The 17,462-nt window shown below is 41.3% G+C and overlaps 1 protein-coding gene across 1 annotated transcript in view; it reads right to left on the bottom strand.

The window, feature by feature from the left end:
• cubn (cubilin (intrinsic factor-cobalamin receptor)) overlaps positions 1–17,462 on the bottom strand; it is a 134,683-nt gene that overhangs the window by 108,391 nt on the left and 8,830 nt on the right. The window contains exons 3-5 of the mRNA XM_046061003.1: positions 16,469–16,637; positions 13,160–13,291; positions 2,601–2,696 (exon numbers count right to left, since the gene is read on the bottom strand). Of these exons, the coding sequence (XP_045916959.1) occupies positions 2,601–2,696; positions 13,160–13,291; positions 16,469–16,637 (397 nt within the window). The remainder of the gene's footprint in view (positions 1–2,600; positions 2,697–13,159; positions 13,292–16,468; positions 16,638–17,462) is intronic.

The following is a 17,462-nucleotide window of genomic DNA, read 5'->3' as shown; positions in this document are numbered from 1 at the left end:
AGCTATGCAGACAGTTGTAAGGAAAGAACATCTTTTTCTTCTGTTCTCTACTTGTTACAGTTACACAGTATTAGGGGTGTGGGCTGTATTAAAAGTATCCACTGTTCTCCCATGCTCTAACACACAGTAACGATGAAATGTGTGCTGTTCTCACATTCTTCCTCTGTATGTACACATAAACAACAAGGCAGGGAAATATAAAAGGAATTTATTTTATTGTTTGGGTACATTATTGTTCAGTGTACATGCTCACATCTGAAACAAACTTTACGTGCTTGATAACTGTCCCACCCCGCAGACATCTACACGCCAATACCGATTTATATTCACAGCGGCAAGTGCTATGTAGCTCCACATAGGGGACACAGGAAGAGACATATAGCACCTTCATGCGGCGTCGGAACCGCGTAGGAAATTCACAGCCGCACCGGCAGAGCTCCAGAATGTGCAACTCGGCCGGCTCACACGCGGACGCGCTACAAGTGCGAGGGCCCGCCCAACGCTGCTTGCAGCTTTAATTATTTACTGAAATTATTTATATATATACACACAGTATGTATATATATAAATGTACACACACACATATGTACACACACAGTTCCACAGTAGCAAAAGAAGAAATACTAAAAACCTGCTCCAAAGAGTGAATTTGTGTGCGTGAGAGAGAGCTAAATCAGGCAGAGAAACTCTCCTACTTACTGCCATATCATTGCAGCAAAATGTATTTCCTCATGCAACAAACTGAGAACCATTGTTGTTTGTATAAAGTAAAATGATCACATTGTTAACATTATTGTTTGTTATTTTAATAATTGTTCCTTTGAAAAATTCTACTGCTTGTCAAAATCCAAGTCTTATTTTCAATGTAACATATGTATATTGTGTTTTGAGTTTGTCTTTGTGTTTGTTTTGTTTTTTTACTCTTTCTTTAGTTTTTATAATGTCATTTTATTGTTTATTAATTATATAATTTTTTTATTGTTTAAACGTGAATTTGTGCTCTGGCAACAGTGTTTACCTAAACATTTATGGCAATAAGCCTAAAGCAGAGAGAGAGAGAGAGAGAGAGAGTGTGTGTTATCTCTCCATGAAAACAAGTTTCTGCCACTACATAGGCCAATCAAAGTTTTCTCCTTACTATAAAGAGTTGGCCAGGCTGGACCCTGATCCTTCTCACAAGAGGTGTTACAATAAATATCACAATGGAAAGTAAACTCAATCACGAGTGCCTTTATTCACCTGCAGCAAAGTCGCAGACATCAGCCCACGCATAGGTACGTGATTTCACCGTCATCCTAAATGAAGCGTGTCTAGATGTTACTGCACTACTTGATCAATAAACGAGCTTTGCTACTGAAAAGCTGTTTGATTCAGAAAACAGCGACACTACCACCAAGCTACCGAGAAATGTAGTTAAACTAGTTATGCCGTTACTTGTAACCACACTACTGCTCAACACTGTATACTCTCCACCAACTTTTGCAAGGCATTCTATGCATGCTACATTCTCATTAGGGGCGGAGCACCCCTAAAGCCCTTGCTTTTTAACAATGCATAGGCATAGAAAGACGTCAATGCAACGCAAACAGCATTGTTCACATGCCTACATACTTTGCGTATACCTGGAGGATTAAACCTCAATCCACATTTGCACATTGTAAACAAACCAAACATAGCGACACTCGAGCAGGTTGTGATTTTAATGAGACATCATAACGATCTTGGTAATTGCAGACTAGCTCCAGGAGTTTTATTGTAAACATCCCGCCATAAATCTCCTTTTTTAAGTCTGCTGCTGACCTTCTTCTTCTTTTGCATTTAATAATGGTTGGCAAACTAACTGCATACCGCCCCCACATGAGCTGGTGCGTGGAACAGTAGATTGCTGCTGACGTGCCTGTCAGATCGACATTCTGCCCCCACGTTCATGTGCGGAATTGCATCTCGCGGATGTGTAGCATTAATTTCTGGAGACGTGCACAACCTATGATCCAAAGGAACGCAGGATACATGCGGCAGCCAACTTCCGTACGTGAACACGTAGTTAAAAGCAAGTATATCCAGGGCTTAAAGGTCTGATCCTAGAATCGCCCCTGCTGTAAACCTGCTTTCAGTTACAATGCAAAATAAAGTGATGGTGGGAGCACCTATAGGTTAACAAAAAATGGTTCTGTTGAAACACAAAGTTCAACAATTAGTAAATATGAAGATTCATGGCTGACTTCTGTTGCTCAAAAGTGACATATTGTTTCTACAACTTGATTTCAATAAAAAAAACATAGAGCCCCGATGTAGACAGGATTGTTGTCCTCTACATGACCAAAGCTCACCTTGATTACCTATAGCACACACAAAAGTCATCTTTTTAACATAACTATTTAACTAGTTTTTACAATGTACAAGGGAAGAATGAAATAACCAAAATTAACCACAAAGTTCCACTACCCGCCCTTCAGCAAATTATCCTTTCCTTATTCCCCGACTTCCCTAACCATTTTCATACAATCTCTCACTTAGTTTTACTAGTTTAACCACACATAATACTCCCTATCCTCTATCACCTATGGAATACATAGTAATAAAATCATGTTTGTTTTTACCTGGACTTGAGGAGCATGTAGCAAATGGGTAGCAGCCTCCATTGTTGGTAGCACAGATATTGGTCTGAGTGCATGTTCTCCCATTCCCCTCATAACCTGCACAAATACAAGAGTTGTCTTTAGAATCATGCAGATGATAGCAGTTTATTTTCATTCCTGGTTAAACTGGTCAGATGGGGGCTAGCTGTTTGTTGCTTTCACTGCGCCGGACTCGGCCTCAGGATTCAGTCACGGCTCAGGGGAGGCTTCCTACAATCATTATCAGCAAGAGGAGGTTCTCCTTTAAGAATGATGTCTACAACACACAAAGTTGTAAATTAGAATTAAGTAGTTTAAGAGCTGCAGTCTCTATTTATTAGTCACTGTTAGTAACACATGTACATTTCCAGCTAAACTGATGCTTATTGTTGACCCTTTTCTCTCTGCTCGCCTGCCATTTACCGGTCTTGTGCCGAGCTTTGCATGCGCGCGTGCCTGACATGAACGTCACTGTACTAGTGTGTAGTGGCAGGTGTTCCTCTGCCACTACACACATACACACACATACACATTACACCCACACTGTATGGAGGGATTATTGGGTCAGTACTAAAACTAAAAGTCTAAAACTAAACGGCTGAGGCGCAGAGGCACTTTATGGACTGCAGGGGGAGCTCTGACTGCCAGCACACTGCCATGAAAGCAAGCAGAGGGAGTGAGCAGGGCTGGAGGAAGGACTATCATTTATAAGACCATAACTAAAAGTGTACAGCATTTCTGTCGATGTGGCCTCACACACAAAGTCAGCAGTGAAAGGAATGCTATCCATCTGACGAGAAAGCAGCGGACAGTACAGCAGGTAAGATATGATAACATTAGCAAGTTAGCTATATTAGGCTAACTGTTGCTGACATGCATGAGTTACGTTACTGTCGGTACATGCAGGTTTTAAATGCGGCTATTAACCCCACTGTGGGCTGTGTGTATAAAATTGTAAAGATAAGGTGTAGAAGCTGTGTTTCTGGGTAATAGCACCATGCTGGGCAGGTGACAGGTGTGTGTTTACAGTGTTTATGTGCTCTGAAAAACAGCGCAGCTATAAAGTCTCAGCCGGCAGACCTAGTATGGTAGTATTACTACACACATATGGATGTAACGTTGAGGCCTGATAGACATCCGCTAATCAGAAACAGAGGACACTACCTGCATCACTGCCGATGTCATTTGACCAGGGAGTGAATGGTGATTAATGCGACTGTCATCAGTGTTTTCCTAGTGTTTGTTTTTGCCCCATGCTCAGCTACATCTACACACCTGCACTAGCTCTGTATTATGTGAGGTTAATGGGTTCTTAGGTTTTTAACACAGGCACCCCCTTACATATTGTTTACAGTGTAGCAGTGGTGTTTGTTTTTTTGTTTCTTCATGTATTGTTTTGTGATACTTTTGCTTTTTGGTATTGTTTAATTATGTATTGTGCTCCAGTGTCTTGTACACAAGCAGGGCATTGTTAAAAAGTAAGTGTTAGATCCCACTTTTACCACAAGAGGGAGTATACTGTTAGTGAGTTATGTTGGGAGCAGCCTCAACAAGACAGTGCAGACGATGCTCTTAACAATGTACCGATCTATTTGTGTATGTTGCAGGTATGTTGCAAGCAGACATAATATATGAACCGAACACAGACAAGTAAGTAGATGTAAATAGTCCATGTATCATCCGCCTAAGACCTTGTGGTGGTACATATAAGAAATTGTGTCTGTAAAGCCTGTAACATGACTGTACATGCAGCTGTCATAAACAGGAGCTACAATACTAATCAGTATAATGTAGGAGTTGTGCCAAATGTTTTCCTTTATTGGTATACTGTTAATGAGTTATATGAGAAGCCTCAACATGGCAGTGCATTTCTGTAACTTAACGTGAGTCTGAACTGACCATGCTGATAACAATGTTTCGATCTGTTTATGTTACTGAGTTTTTATTCAGATGTGCAACAATTACTTCTCTCCTAGGTTAGGGCATAAACTCGACACTAGAGGCTTAGTAACTGCTAGTTAGATTTTAACAAAAACAGTAACCAAATTGGATTGGATGCAACATGATTAACATTGGGTATGGACTAAATGGAGTTTCAAAGTCTTTGAACATCTACAGATAGTCTTTAAAATGCATGTAAAATAGAGTCAATTTGAATTTGAACTAATTTTCAACTGCAAATCACCACAATCTTTATTAATGTGTTGGACTGTGACTTTACATTCACAGGTATTTGAGTAAACTGTCTTATCTGTTTGATTCATAATTTCATCTTCAGTTATTGCCACCTGTATTTTGTCCCCATCAGCTAAATAAATGCAATGCAACATACAGAAGGATATCAGCACTTTATTATTTGTAGTCCCTTCTGTATCTGTTATTTAGTCTGTGTTTTGGTTCCATGTCTTAGTTCCCAGTCCGGTGTTCATGTCTTAGTGTTTACTTTTGGTCTGTGTACTTCTGTGTTATTTTGCCCTTGTCTGCTCGGTGTTCTCCTTAATCCCTTCTTCAGTCTGTTTTCATTGTTGGTTGTAGTTCTTGGTGATCTGTCTGCTTGTGTCTTTATTAGTTTATTTTTATTCCTCTGATCTGTTATGTGTTCAGTAACCTGTGTCATGTCTGTTCCCTCCAGTATCCCTCTGCCTGGCTGTCTCTCTGTTCTCCCCTGCTCTCTCCCTGCCTGCCTGTGTCTCGTTAGTCTCATGTCTGTCACCTGTGTTGCTCCCGCCCTGTTCGTTAGTCCCTGTGTGTGAATATATACCTGGTGTTCTGTCTAGTCTTTGTCCGGTCATTGTAGTGTGTAGATGCTCTGTCCCATGTTGCTGTGTGTTGGCCAGCCAGCCTTACTAGTTATGTCACCCTGTTTCCCTGGATTTGGATTTCTGTTGGATTACCTGTTTATTTGGATTATGGATTCAACCACTCTGTTGTAAGTGTGCTTGCTTTTGTTTGTTGGAATTAAACCTTCTTTGAACTGCACTCGCTTGCTCTGTGTCCTGCGTTTGGGTCCAACCTGCTCAACCACCACAACACCCGTGATATAAACAATGAATGTGCTTCACTGAATCAAATGTAATAGTGTTGAATCATTAATCCTTCCTCCACTGGACTTCCGGTTGGGCGTTGGTAATGGCGGCAGCATAGAGGAGCAGCTCCCTGCCCTTTTTCTCGGATTTGAAAACATCAAAATTAGGATATTATGGGAAGGGGGGTATGATTATGACAAGAGGGAAAGCAAAGAAAACTAGAAACAACACTGGAAATTTGGAAGGCGTCGAAAATCAGTCAGGACTAGCAACGAAGATAAAGTTAGCCGTGGACGAAGCTAGCAAGGCCATGAGCAAAGCAGACGAGCTAATGCAGCAGAAAAAAATGGCAACCTTGGACACTGTGCTGCAAGAGCTAAGAGATTTTTGCAGTGAGAACGGGGAAAGCCTCAAAGTAATTCGGGAGGACATTCAAAAAATAGATAGCAGGATGGATGAGGCTGAGCGGCGCATAATGGGGTCAGAAGACCGGATTCAAAATATTGAGGACGCCACTTTGGAGTTTTTGGAGTTACAAAATCAAGTTGCAGCTAAATTGACGGATCAAGAAGGGACAACATCAGGATTCACGGTTTAAAAGAAGGAGCAGAAGATGGGGCCCAGTCGATGGTCGCATTCATCGAGTCCCTCCTGAGAGAGAAGCTGGAATTACCGCCGTCCCTTAAACTCACCATTGAACGAGCTCACCGGCCCCAAAAGACGCTCCACCGAGATCAGTAGTGGTGAAGTTTCTCAGCTACAGATGCAAAGAAGAAATCATAAAGACGGTGTGGCAGAAAAAGGGATTTGAGTATGAAGGAAAAAAGATAATTATAGATCATGACTATGCACCACAGATTTTGAAACAGCGGAAAAAATACGCAAAGGCAAAGAAAGTGCTCAGTGCTTAAGATACGTTTCCAAACGCCATTTCCAGCACATCTACGGGTATTTTACGATGGTGGGACATGCACGTATGATTCAGCGGAGGAAGCGACGAAAGATATGGCTGACGGGGGCTACCAAGTGAAGGTCGTGGAGCCCACGGAGGATGTGATGGAGAAGATAAAGCACCTGACGTGGCGCCCGAGACCGAGCCGCGAACGAAGGACGACAGGCGGATGCTGGACCCGGGTATAAGCAGAGACTGCAGGCTTTTAGGAGGACGCCGGAGGCAAATGAGTGATCCAGACGTTTCCAGGAGAGAAAGTCCTTGGAAGTCCTTTTGTTTTTGTTTAGTGATTTGGGAAAAAATTGTTCTAGAGCTTGTTCTGTTAGGCTCATGGTTATGTGTTTTTATGGTGGCATAGGGGGTATACTGGGGATAGTAATGAGAACAATTAGACCTAAACTATGGCTATACAAAAAAACTAATTTAAGGTAGTTTCCTATAACATGAATGGTGTTCTGAACCCAATTAAAAGTAGTAAAATTCTAAGTAAAATGAAGAAAGACAGAGTGGGGATAGTTTTCCTACAGGAAACCCATCTGACAGAAAAACAACATGAAAAACTAAAGAGAAATGGTAACCATTCATTCAATATAATATAACCAGGTATATGCTGCTTCATATAAATCAGGTCACAGGAGAGGGGTAGCGGTTTTAATATCGAATCAAATCCTATTTCAGAAACAGTCAGTGATAAGCGATAAAGATGGAAGATATGTCTAGGTTAAAGGAAGATTAGAGGGAGTATTAATTAGCCTTCTGAATATATATGCACCACCTGGCTCAGATTGGACTTTTTATTGACAATTGTTTTATTTGATGGCATCGGAGGGGGAAGGGGTGTCAGGAGGGGATCTGAACCAAAGGCTGGACCCCCTATTAGACACCTCAGGCAGGGGAGTAAAAAAGAATGTGATTCCAAATAAAATTAGAGATATGATGGGGGAATTAGGTATCATGGATGTATGGAGAGAATTTAATCCTACAACTAAGGACTACACTTTTTACTCTTCACCGCACAAAATATACTCAAGAATAGATTACATCCTAATGTACAATAAAGATAGACATATGGTGGGGAATTGTGAGATTGGGGTGGCTGATTTATCTGATCATAGTCCAGTTTATGCAACCTTGGCTTTGACACCTGAAAAAAGAACAACATTCTGGAGACTTAATGCTAGTATATTAAAAGGAAGCATTAAGGAAGAATTAGAATCGGAAATTAAAAGACATTTGGAGGAGAACGATAATTGGGAAGTGTCCCCACCAGTACTATGGGACGCGTGTAATCCATAATTTCTGTAATCCCTAAAGAAGGCAAGGACGAATTGGACTGTTCCAGCTATACACCTATTAGTGTCCTGAATCAGGACTATAGACTTTTCACTGCAATATTGGCTAGACGTATTGAAAAAATTTTACCGGTTATTATTCAGTTGGACCAGACAGGATTTATTAAAGAAAGACAAACGCAAGATAACATAAGAAGGGCTTTACATGTGATGCAGCATATTACAGAAAAGCAAACTGAAGCAGTTGGACGCGGAGAAAGCATTTGACTCTGTCAGGTGGGATTTCCTTTATAGTGTTAAAAAAATTCAACTTCCATGATATAATAATTAGGACAATACAAGCCTTGTACACTGACCCAACGGCCAGGATTAAGATTAATGGGATATTATCCAATTCTATTTCATTAAGGCGCGGGTGTAGGCAGGGTTGTTCGGCTAGCCCCCTTCTCTTCGCAATCTATTTGGAACCACTTAGCCAATCCATAAAACAAAATGCACAAATACAAAGCATAGAGATAAAGGGGACATTTCAGAAGCTTGCACTATTCGCAGATGATGTTCTAATATTTTTGTCTAGTCCCAATACATCCTTGCCAGTACTCATGTCAGAATTTGCAAAGTTTGGACAAATGTCCGGCTACAAAACAAATGTACAGAAAACACAAGTCCTCGCTTTCAATTATAGCCCCTCTGAAGCTGTTAAAGAAAATTATGAAATTAAGTGGAATTTAAAATCAATGAAATATCTTGGAGTTAATTTAACAAAAGATATTAGCCAATTGAAATCAGCAAACTATGACCCATTAATATCCAAAATAAAAGAAGGTGGAATTTAATCCCCTTTATGACTCTTACATCTAGAGTTGAGGTGGTCAAAATCAATGTTCTCCCCAGGGTGTTATACCTATTTCAGAATCTTCCTGTGGAGATTCTGGACAAGGAATTTACAGAATGGGACAAAATTGTTGTGGTGGCAGCCTGGCTGACGGTGAGTGTCCTGGTTATTTCTCCTTTTTTTTGTCTGTGATTCTGTTTTTTTCCCCTGTTTTTTTTCTCTGTACTCTGCCTGCCTCCCTGTGTCTCCTCCCCCCGTGTGTGCTCTCTCTCTCTCTCTCCCTCCGCTTCTGAGCCCAGCCAACGACCCGCACCTGCACCTCGTCAGCCACCTCCTCTGCCTGCCACACCTGCCAGCAATCAGCCTCATTTGACCTACATGTATGAAATTTCTGTGGCACATGTATCATGTCCAGACGTACCAAAAAGCCTCTTGGAGCGATGCCCTAAACCCAACAGGAAGTCAGCCATTTTGAATTTTACGGCAATTTTTGGATGATTTACACCCTCCGTACTTTAACGAACTCCTCCTAGGGATTAAGTTGGATCGGTTTCAAATTTCTGCTGTGCCTTCATAAGGCATTGACGATGAAAAGTTGTGTTATCTGTGAGTTTTCGTCAATGGGCGTGTCCGTGGCGTGGCGTCAAAGATCAACTCTTCGCCATGACACAGGAAGTTGTTGTAACTTCAGTGTACATGCTACATGCTTGCAGCTTTAATTTCCAACTTGTAGTGTGACCCAGTGGACTGGGACTCTACTGCAGATGGCTGATCCAAAGCTGTGACACCAAGTGGTCCTTCATGTCCAGGTGAAACATCTTTGTCTGCAGGGGGGAGGACAAGTCAGTGGGGAAAAACAGTGGAGCTTGCGTTAACCTCAAACACCTCTAGTGTAGACTTTAGGCCCTAATAGGCAGCTGAGCGGGAGCCAGGAGACTGAGCATGGGGCAATAACAAACACAGGGACAGACGGGAACACTCGAAACACAGTGAAGTGAAATAACAAAAGGAGACACTACAGGAAAACACTGATGACAATCGCATTAATCACCATTCACTCCCTGGTCAAATGACATCGGCAGTGATGCTGTTTCTGATTAGCGGATGTCTATCAGGCCTCAACGTTACATGCATATGTGTGTAGTAATAATACCATACTAGGTCTGCCGGCTGAGACTTTATAGCTGTGCTGTTATGTCTTTCAGAGCACACAAACACTGTAAACACACACCTGTCACCTGCCCAGCATGGTGCATTACCCAGAAAACACAGCTTCTACACCTTATCTTTACAGTTTATACGCACAGTCCACAGCGGGGTTAATAGCCGCATTTAAAACCTGCATGTACCGACAGTAACGTAACTCATGCATGTCAGCAACAGTTAGCCTAATATAGCTTACTTGCTAATGTTATCATATCTTACCTGCTGTACTGTCTGCTGCTTTCTCGTCAGATGGATAGCATTCCTTTCACTGCTGACTTTGTGTGTGAGGCCACATCGACAGAAATGCTGTACACTTTTAGTTATGGTATTATAAATGATAGTCCTTCCTCCAGCCCTGCTCACTCCCTCTGCTTGCTTTCATGGCAGTGTGCTGGCAGTCAGAGCTCCCCCTGCAGTCCATAAAGTGCCTCTGCGCCTCAGCCTCAAACCCTCCCTGCAGCCTAGGATTGGGATTGGTCATTTAGCCTATTGGGCTAAATGCCCTATCCTAAATACCAAATCCCCAATCCTAAATGGCTAAATGACTAAATGCCCAATCCTAAATACCAAAATCATTTTCGACTTCGACTTTTAGTTTTTGATTTCGACTTTTAGTTTCCGATTTCAACTTTTAGTTTTAGACTTTTAGTTTTAGTTCTGACCTAATAATCCCTCCATACACAGGCGCACTGACGCCCCCTTCCTTAAGGGTTAGGGTTACAATTTTCATGCACTTTAAAAACATTTATTAAAAGCTGCTTTCTTTTCACATGGTTACAGCATTATATGTTGAAGTGTATATTGTACTAGGCAGCATATTATGTTGAGAATTATTTTAGAACATTACAGCCTAAATTGTTATCATTAATTGCTAGAGCGAAGGTGGTCTGCATTGGCATCATTTTAAAGTATTATTTTAGAGTGTAAAGTTAAGATCACAACGCTGAAACTCTATAGCTCTGAGAGTGTGTGGTCCTCTCTGTGTCTAGCTGCCCGGAGGCAGTAACAGTAGCACATGTGTGTGTAAGCAGGCATGTGTGCTCTGGGAGCGGAATGTGCACAGCAAGGCATCATCAAAAACACCAGCAAAGGAAAATGTAGAAGCGGAATTAGTGAAAATTGTGTTACAAAACATACATCAATACAATAAGAATGTCCTGTCTATAGCACACAGCACAAGAGACACCAGCTTATTCCACAAAGTCAGGTTTTTGGTTAAAATAGCATGATCAGCAGAGGGCATGCCTAGGACACAGAGAGGGGGAGCATTGCAGACAAAAGGTTAGACATCAGTCAAGAAACAGTCATCAGCGATTATCCTTAATAATTATTGTTAATCATTTTAATCAGTTTTATTATCTTTAATCAGTATCATAATCAGGGTTTGATTGTCAACTTCCAACCTCTGGTTATTATAGCCAGTGTGAACTTTGAGTGAACTTGCTGAAGGAATTTTTGCTTTGCAAAAACACGACAGAGGATGACCAAAAAACCGTCAGATGCTTTGCAAAAACACAACAGACAGATGATAAGCAGAAAGCAGAAAGCAGTCAGCATAACATCAAGAATCCTGTAAGCAACCAAGCATTAATGAAAAATGCAACTTTACTGATGTTATTCTTATATTAATTGTTTAAAAAATACAATTGTGTGTCAAATTAAGCATGCGTAACCTTTAAAAAACACGGTGAGACTGAAGTTGAAATGTAAATGATGAACTTCTTATCCAGTAGTATAAAGATGTAGAAAGTCAACAGTACAGTAATAAATGACAGGTGGGGAACAGTGTTAATTGGTAAAAACAACACAATAAAAGAGGAAAAGAAGTTAATCATGAGGAAAGGGGGGGGCAAACCAGCCCAGAAGAGATATATATATAAGACTGTCTGCAGACCATAGGATTGACTTCATCTTCCGACCTGCTGGGATGTTGTACGGGTTTATGTGTCCTGTTTTGGAATAAACTCTTTTGCACCGACTCTTGACCGTCTCCAGAGAAGTTTTTGTCTGCAGAGTTATTGACTACCGTAGAAAGCTAATGGAGTATTTTTTGACAAAGTTTATTAAGTTGGTGAAGGTGGGGACCAGGCTTAACTGGCCCAGCCTGGTCGTACATCTGACCCAACAATTAACTTACTGGGAGAAAACTGGTAGTTCTATTTAAAATCAGACATTGAGCTCCCCATTTAGCCGAAATGGCATGATCCTTGTTTCATAACACTGTTGCGAAGCTTCGATTGTGAGACTGACAGTCGAATCAGGCTCCGTCCATTGAAGCATCGAATCTTCAACTATTCGGGGTCAGCCCTAATGATATGCTTGAAATTAATATCACAATATTAAGAGAATACATTTTAACATCTATATTTACTGGGAATTCTTAAATAAAAGGCAGTATTCAAATAGTGTTGGAGTCTGAAATCATAATCGTGTGATCAGCACAAACAAATAATCCCTAGTCCTTAATAAAGGGTAGTTACAAAATAATAATATTGCTTTTTATTTATTTAGAATGGCCAAAAAGAAGGAGATGAAAACTTTGGGGAATGTAGCTTAATGAAGGGACGTCTTTTTTAGAGAGGTTTCATTAGTAGGTGATCAAATCATCACATAACATACAAAAAACATTGGGAGGCTGGGTAACACAGATCCTGCTGGTAAGTAGTCATCACAGATGTCCTCCTCTCAGGGTGCGCCCTGCTATTAGAGAATTACCCTGTCAGAACTAGCCAGTCCGTTGGGTCAGGACATGCTGACATTCCTGGCCCATGACTCATGCTAACATTTGATAGACAGATGCAAGCACACAGTGTTGTTGGTGTGTCCGAAGTGGCCAGAGAGGATATGGCGTTACACAGTGCTTATGAGTAGGAATACGGAAGTTCTACGTCAGAGAAAATTTAATTTGAAAAGGAAATGGTTGTCTGGCAGTAAGGTCAAGTGCTGAAAATAATCTAAATACAGCAAACACTGATATCCATATTTTTTTCTGTGGGTCTTCTTTTAGGCTGCTAAAATCCATTTTGCTGCTAACCCTTAGTGAGCCTCATGCACTGACTGTTGCCACGGAGTGTTTGAGATTGTCACTAAGGTCACATGTGTGACTTTCTTGGTTTAAGGTTTTAACCTCCTGTGCATGCACATGATGGATAGTGCTACATACTGTGTGGTGGTTATCCCAAATTCATGGAACTATAGTTACATTTGTGACTCGTTATTTCCCCTCATACCTGGAGGGCAGGGACCACATTGGAAAGAGCCCATGGTGTTCAGGCATTGCACCATGGGAGCAGTGGAGCAGCCTCCATTATTGGTCAAACATTCGTCCACATCCTGACAACTGTAGCCATTGCCTTGCCAACCTGAGACATATTTGAAATAGTTAGTACAAATGTTATTCAGGCTATACATTATATACAAGTTACATTCACATGCATGGATATACACACGCAGTGGCAAGTTCAAAAGCTACAGCATGACTGAAATTTTCTTTTTGTTGTGAGCTTGAACAAACACAGTACAAGTACAAACATAAAGTGGCTAAATCATTTTAGCATTTTTTTCTTTGCAATTTGTTGTCCTGTGGTAGAAAAGCAACCAGTGATGCCATCAGGAAAAGGGCTGGAGCACGGTACAATTTAATAGGAAAAATAAATTTGCAACTGGAACTGGAGCGGGCAATCAAAAGAGGTCCTATGATCTCCTTTAAAATTGAGAGGGCAGTTGAATTATGGTTCAGTAGGAGAATCTATGAATGTATGTTGGAAACAATTTTATTAAGATTAAAAAGAGCACAAAACAAATTCAGCCGTGACTCAGGGCCCTATTCTAACAACCTGAATGCACGGTGTGAAGTTGCATTTGGGCCATATGTCCAACTTCAATTTTGTTTGACGTCAAGTTTGACGACAGAAAGAATTGTCAGTGTGCCCAGCGCATGGTTCAAAAAGGTTGTACTTAGTCTGTGAGTTAGTCATGGGTGCATTTTGGTTCTAGCATGCAACACACCAGAGTGTCATCTACCATTCCCTTTAAAATCCAGGTGCGCTTGTTCCTTGGTTGCTATTATAATGGCGGATGAATGACGCATTTTAAAAACCATCTATTTATTGACTGAATTGCAGACTTGCAGCAGAGGTGAAGTGTGAACGTGATCTAAAAACTCTCTGATCATGAAGCTTAATGTTACTCTGCAGTTCTGTGGTTTATCAGTGAAGCAGACTGGAGTCTGTTAATAGACAGACACTGTCTCCTGCAAGAAACGTGTGGATCCTCACTGTGCTGCATTATTAGAAACTATGATGAAGCGGTCATGGGTCACATCGCTGTCTCTTCCAGTGATTTCTTTATTTCGTGTTTTCTTGATGTATGAGTGTTTTCTTAAACAATTTACTTGCTGTCAGTCATTTTAAAGATTTCCATGTATGCTATAAAGTTGCAACAAACATTGTGAGACATTTAGGCAGCAGAACAAAAAACGGTAGTTATAAACATGACATGACAAGACAGGACAGAGGAAACTCTCCAGAGGAAACAGAATTCAACTTTTAGCTTCTGAAATAATTTAAACGCTTTGATTGGAGCTCAGGAATGATCAGGAGGATAGCTGCTTTACTCCAAACAGGTTCACTCTATGAACTTGGACTGTGTGAGACCTTTGGAGGTTAACAAGGAAGATAATCCGGTGTCGGCAAGGGATGATCTGGCCCTGATCTGCCCCCTAGTGGATTCACATTTAATCCTCCAGGTACATGCAAAGTACGCAGGCAAGTATGTGAACAATGGCGTTTGCATCGCCAACGCCTGTCCACGCCTACGGACTGTTAAAAAACAAGTTTATCGGGGGCTTAATGTGCCCATTAAATAACAGCAAACACTGAAATACTGCACCGTTGACTATGGACCTGCTGCCTCAAGATAGCAATGCATCAACAATATGCCTGACCATACCTAATTTTAGGACCAACACTTCCATTGGCACACAGATGGGTGAAAATGCGTTTGACAGTTAAACAACGTAGGTGCTGGGCGTCAGTGGAAACTAGCAATGACACTTGTGCTGCGCTCTGCGCCGCTTTGTGCCGGATGCAAGATAGCACGATAGGACCCTCAGTCTGCAATTCAACATAGATACATATGGCACTAATTGTTTCTGCTCTAGCTCTATTTTGTGTCTGTGTAAAGACTCCACACGTGCTTCTGGTCCCACAGTTAGCCAACTCCAGCACATGCTAGGGGTGGGAGAAATAATCGATTCTTAGATGCATCGCGATGCAGACATGGAAGATTATGAATCGATTAACAAATGTCTAAAAATCGATTATTTAAATGTTAATTGATAACGTAATGTTGATGGAATGCAAAAGGCGGAACTCGCAGAAATGCAGCGTCCTGACCGTCTGCGGAGCACACACAACAGAGAGACCAGTGTTCCCCTGTATTCACCACCGCTGCAGAATGAATAACCACCACACTAAAATGTCACACAATCATTAATATCAGTCCACAAGTTAAAATGTCACACAATCATTAATATCAGTCCACAAGTTAAGATTTTAACTCGCACACTGTGAGCATGGTGACACTCGACAGCTCCCTGCGTATGTGTGTGAGGATGAGCAAGTGAGAGAGAGCGAGCGGCAGAATGTGACGGTGAAAGTTAGCAGAGGAAAAATATTAGCAGTAAGTTTCAGTCTGGCAGTAAACGTGCAGTGTAGGTGGCTGTGTGTCTGTTAATAAAAGTCTGTAGTTTCCCCAACGGCTGGAAAAGTGAAGGCTGTTAGCGCTAGCTAACATCTCCCCTGCTCTCTGTCCCCCACACCAGACTCTGGACTTTTGGGGATAGAGCCTTCAGCATCACAGCCCCCACCCTCTGGAGCTCATCCCCACAGAGATCTGAAATGCTCCCTGTCTGGACACTTTCTCAAATCTACTAAAAACCCAGCTCTTTACCCAGGCATTCAATCCTGAATGAGTTTGTTGTTCTGTAACTATGTGTAAAGCGTCCTTGGGTCCCGTGAAAGGCGCAAAAATATTTATTTATTTATGTAACGTTCCCTAAATTAGGAACAAAGTAATAATAATTATCAGCTGTATGTCATTCCTAACTAAGCTACTAGTCAAGGGCTGAACACATCAGGCACAAGCTTAGACTAAACTGGTGTACAGCTCTGTCCTGTATACATACTGTACATCCTGATAATTATTTGTCAGTTATCAGGAGTCTGACAACTGGTTGTTAATGAAATGAGGGACCATAGACCTGAGGTTAAAGTAAATTAGGGATGCAAACTAGTGCTTTTAAGCTAATTAGGAGATGTTTCTTTTGGATTTTAATGTGCAAATTAAATGCTTAGTAATTATCCAGGGATCCTGTAAAGAAAAAATGATGCATCAAGATGCATCGATAATCGTTTTATAATCAAATCGCAGCCCTGTGAATCGTAATCAAATAGAATCGTGAGGTGCCCAGAGATTCCCACCTCTAGCACATGCATTCAAAATAAGAGCCCAGCATGAGGTGTGTCATTGAGCTTTACCAACAGGACAGGCTCCACAGTAGAAGGAACCCTGAGTGTTGTAGCAGGAAACAGCAGGGTTGGTTGAACAAGGTTTGTTAGGTAGGTTGCACTCATTAACATCAGCCACACAGGCCGAGTTCCCAGCTGGAGCCTCCCAGCCGTGCTCACAAATGCACTGGAATTTTGCCTGTTTTTAGGAAACAAATTTCACAGTGTGAAACTTTTATTTAAATTTTAATTATATCTACAATAAAATGAAGTCTGGACATCAACAAACAAACTGAAATAATACTAAATTGTGATATGAGAAGAGTTGTTGGCAGATACAGTTCACTGAAGATATTTGGGTTTAAGATCAAATTAAAGCTGCAAGCAGCGTTGGGCAGGCCCTCGCACTTGTAGCGCGTCCGGGTGTGAGCCGGCCGAGTTGCACATTCTGGAGCTCTGCCGGTGCGGCTGTGAATTTGCTACGCGGTTCCGACGCCGCATGAAGGTGCTATATGTCACTTCCTGTGTCCCCTATGTGGAGCTACATAGCACTTGCCGCTATGAATATAAATCGGTATTGGCGTGTAGATGTCTGCGGGGTGGGACAGTTATCAAGCACATAAAGTTTGTTTCACATGTGAGCATGTACACTGAACAATAATGTACCCAAACAATAAAATAAATTCCTTTTATATTTCCCTGCCTTGTTGTTTATGTGTACATACAGAGGAAGAATGTGAGAACAGCACACATTTCATCGTTACTGTGTGTTAGAGCATGGGAGAACAGTGGATACTTTTAATACAGCCCACACCCCTAATACTGTGTAACTATAGCAAGTAGAGAACCGAAGAAAAAGATGTTCTTTCTTTACAACTGTCTGCATAGCTTATTCATATTGTGTAATGAATGAAAATAAATAGGCCTACTAGGCTCCTCTCTACTTTGACATTTAAGATTAGCTTGTTTGATCCACCTTCATACACATGTGACATTACTGTACAACTTGAGAAAGGTGAGTTGT

This window comes from Micropterus dolomieu, linkage group LG01 (assembly GCF_021292245.1).
Source record: "Micropterus dolomieu isolate WLL.071019.BEF.003 ecotype Adirondacks linkage group LG01, ASM2129224v1, whole genome shotgun sequence".
Lineage (NCBI taxonomy): Eukaryota > Metazoa > Chordata > Actinopteri > Centrarchiformes > Centrarchidae > Micropterus > Micropterus dolomieu.
Note: the sequence above shows the minus strand (reverse complement) of the source record. Positions and strands in the feature narration are given on the sequence as shown.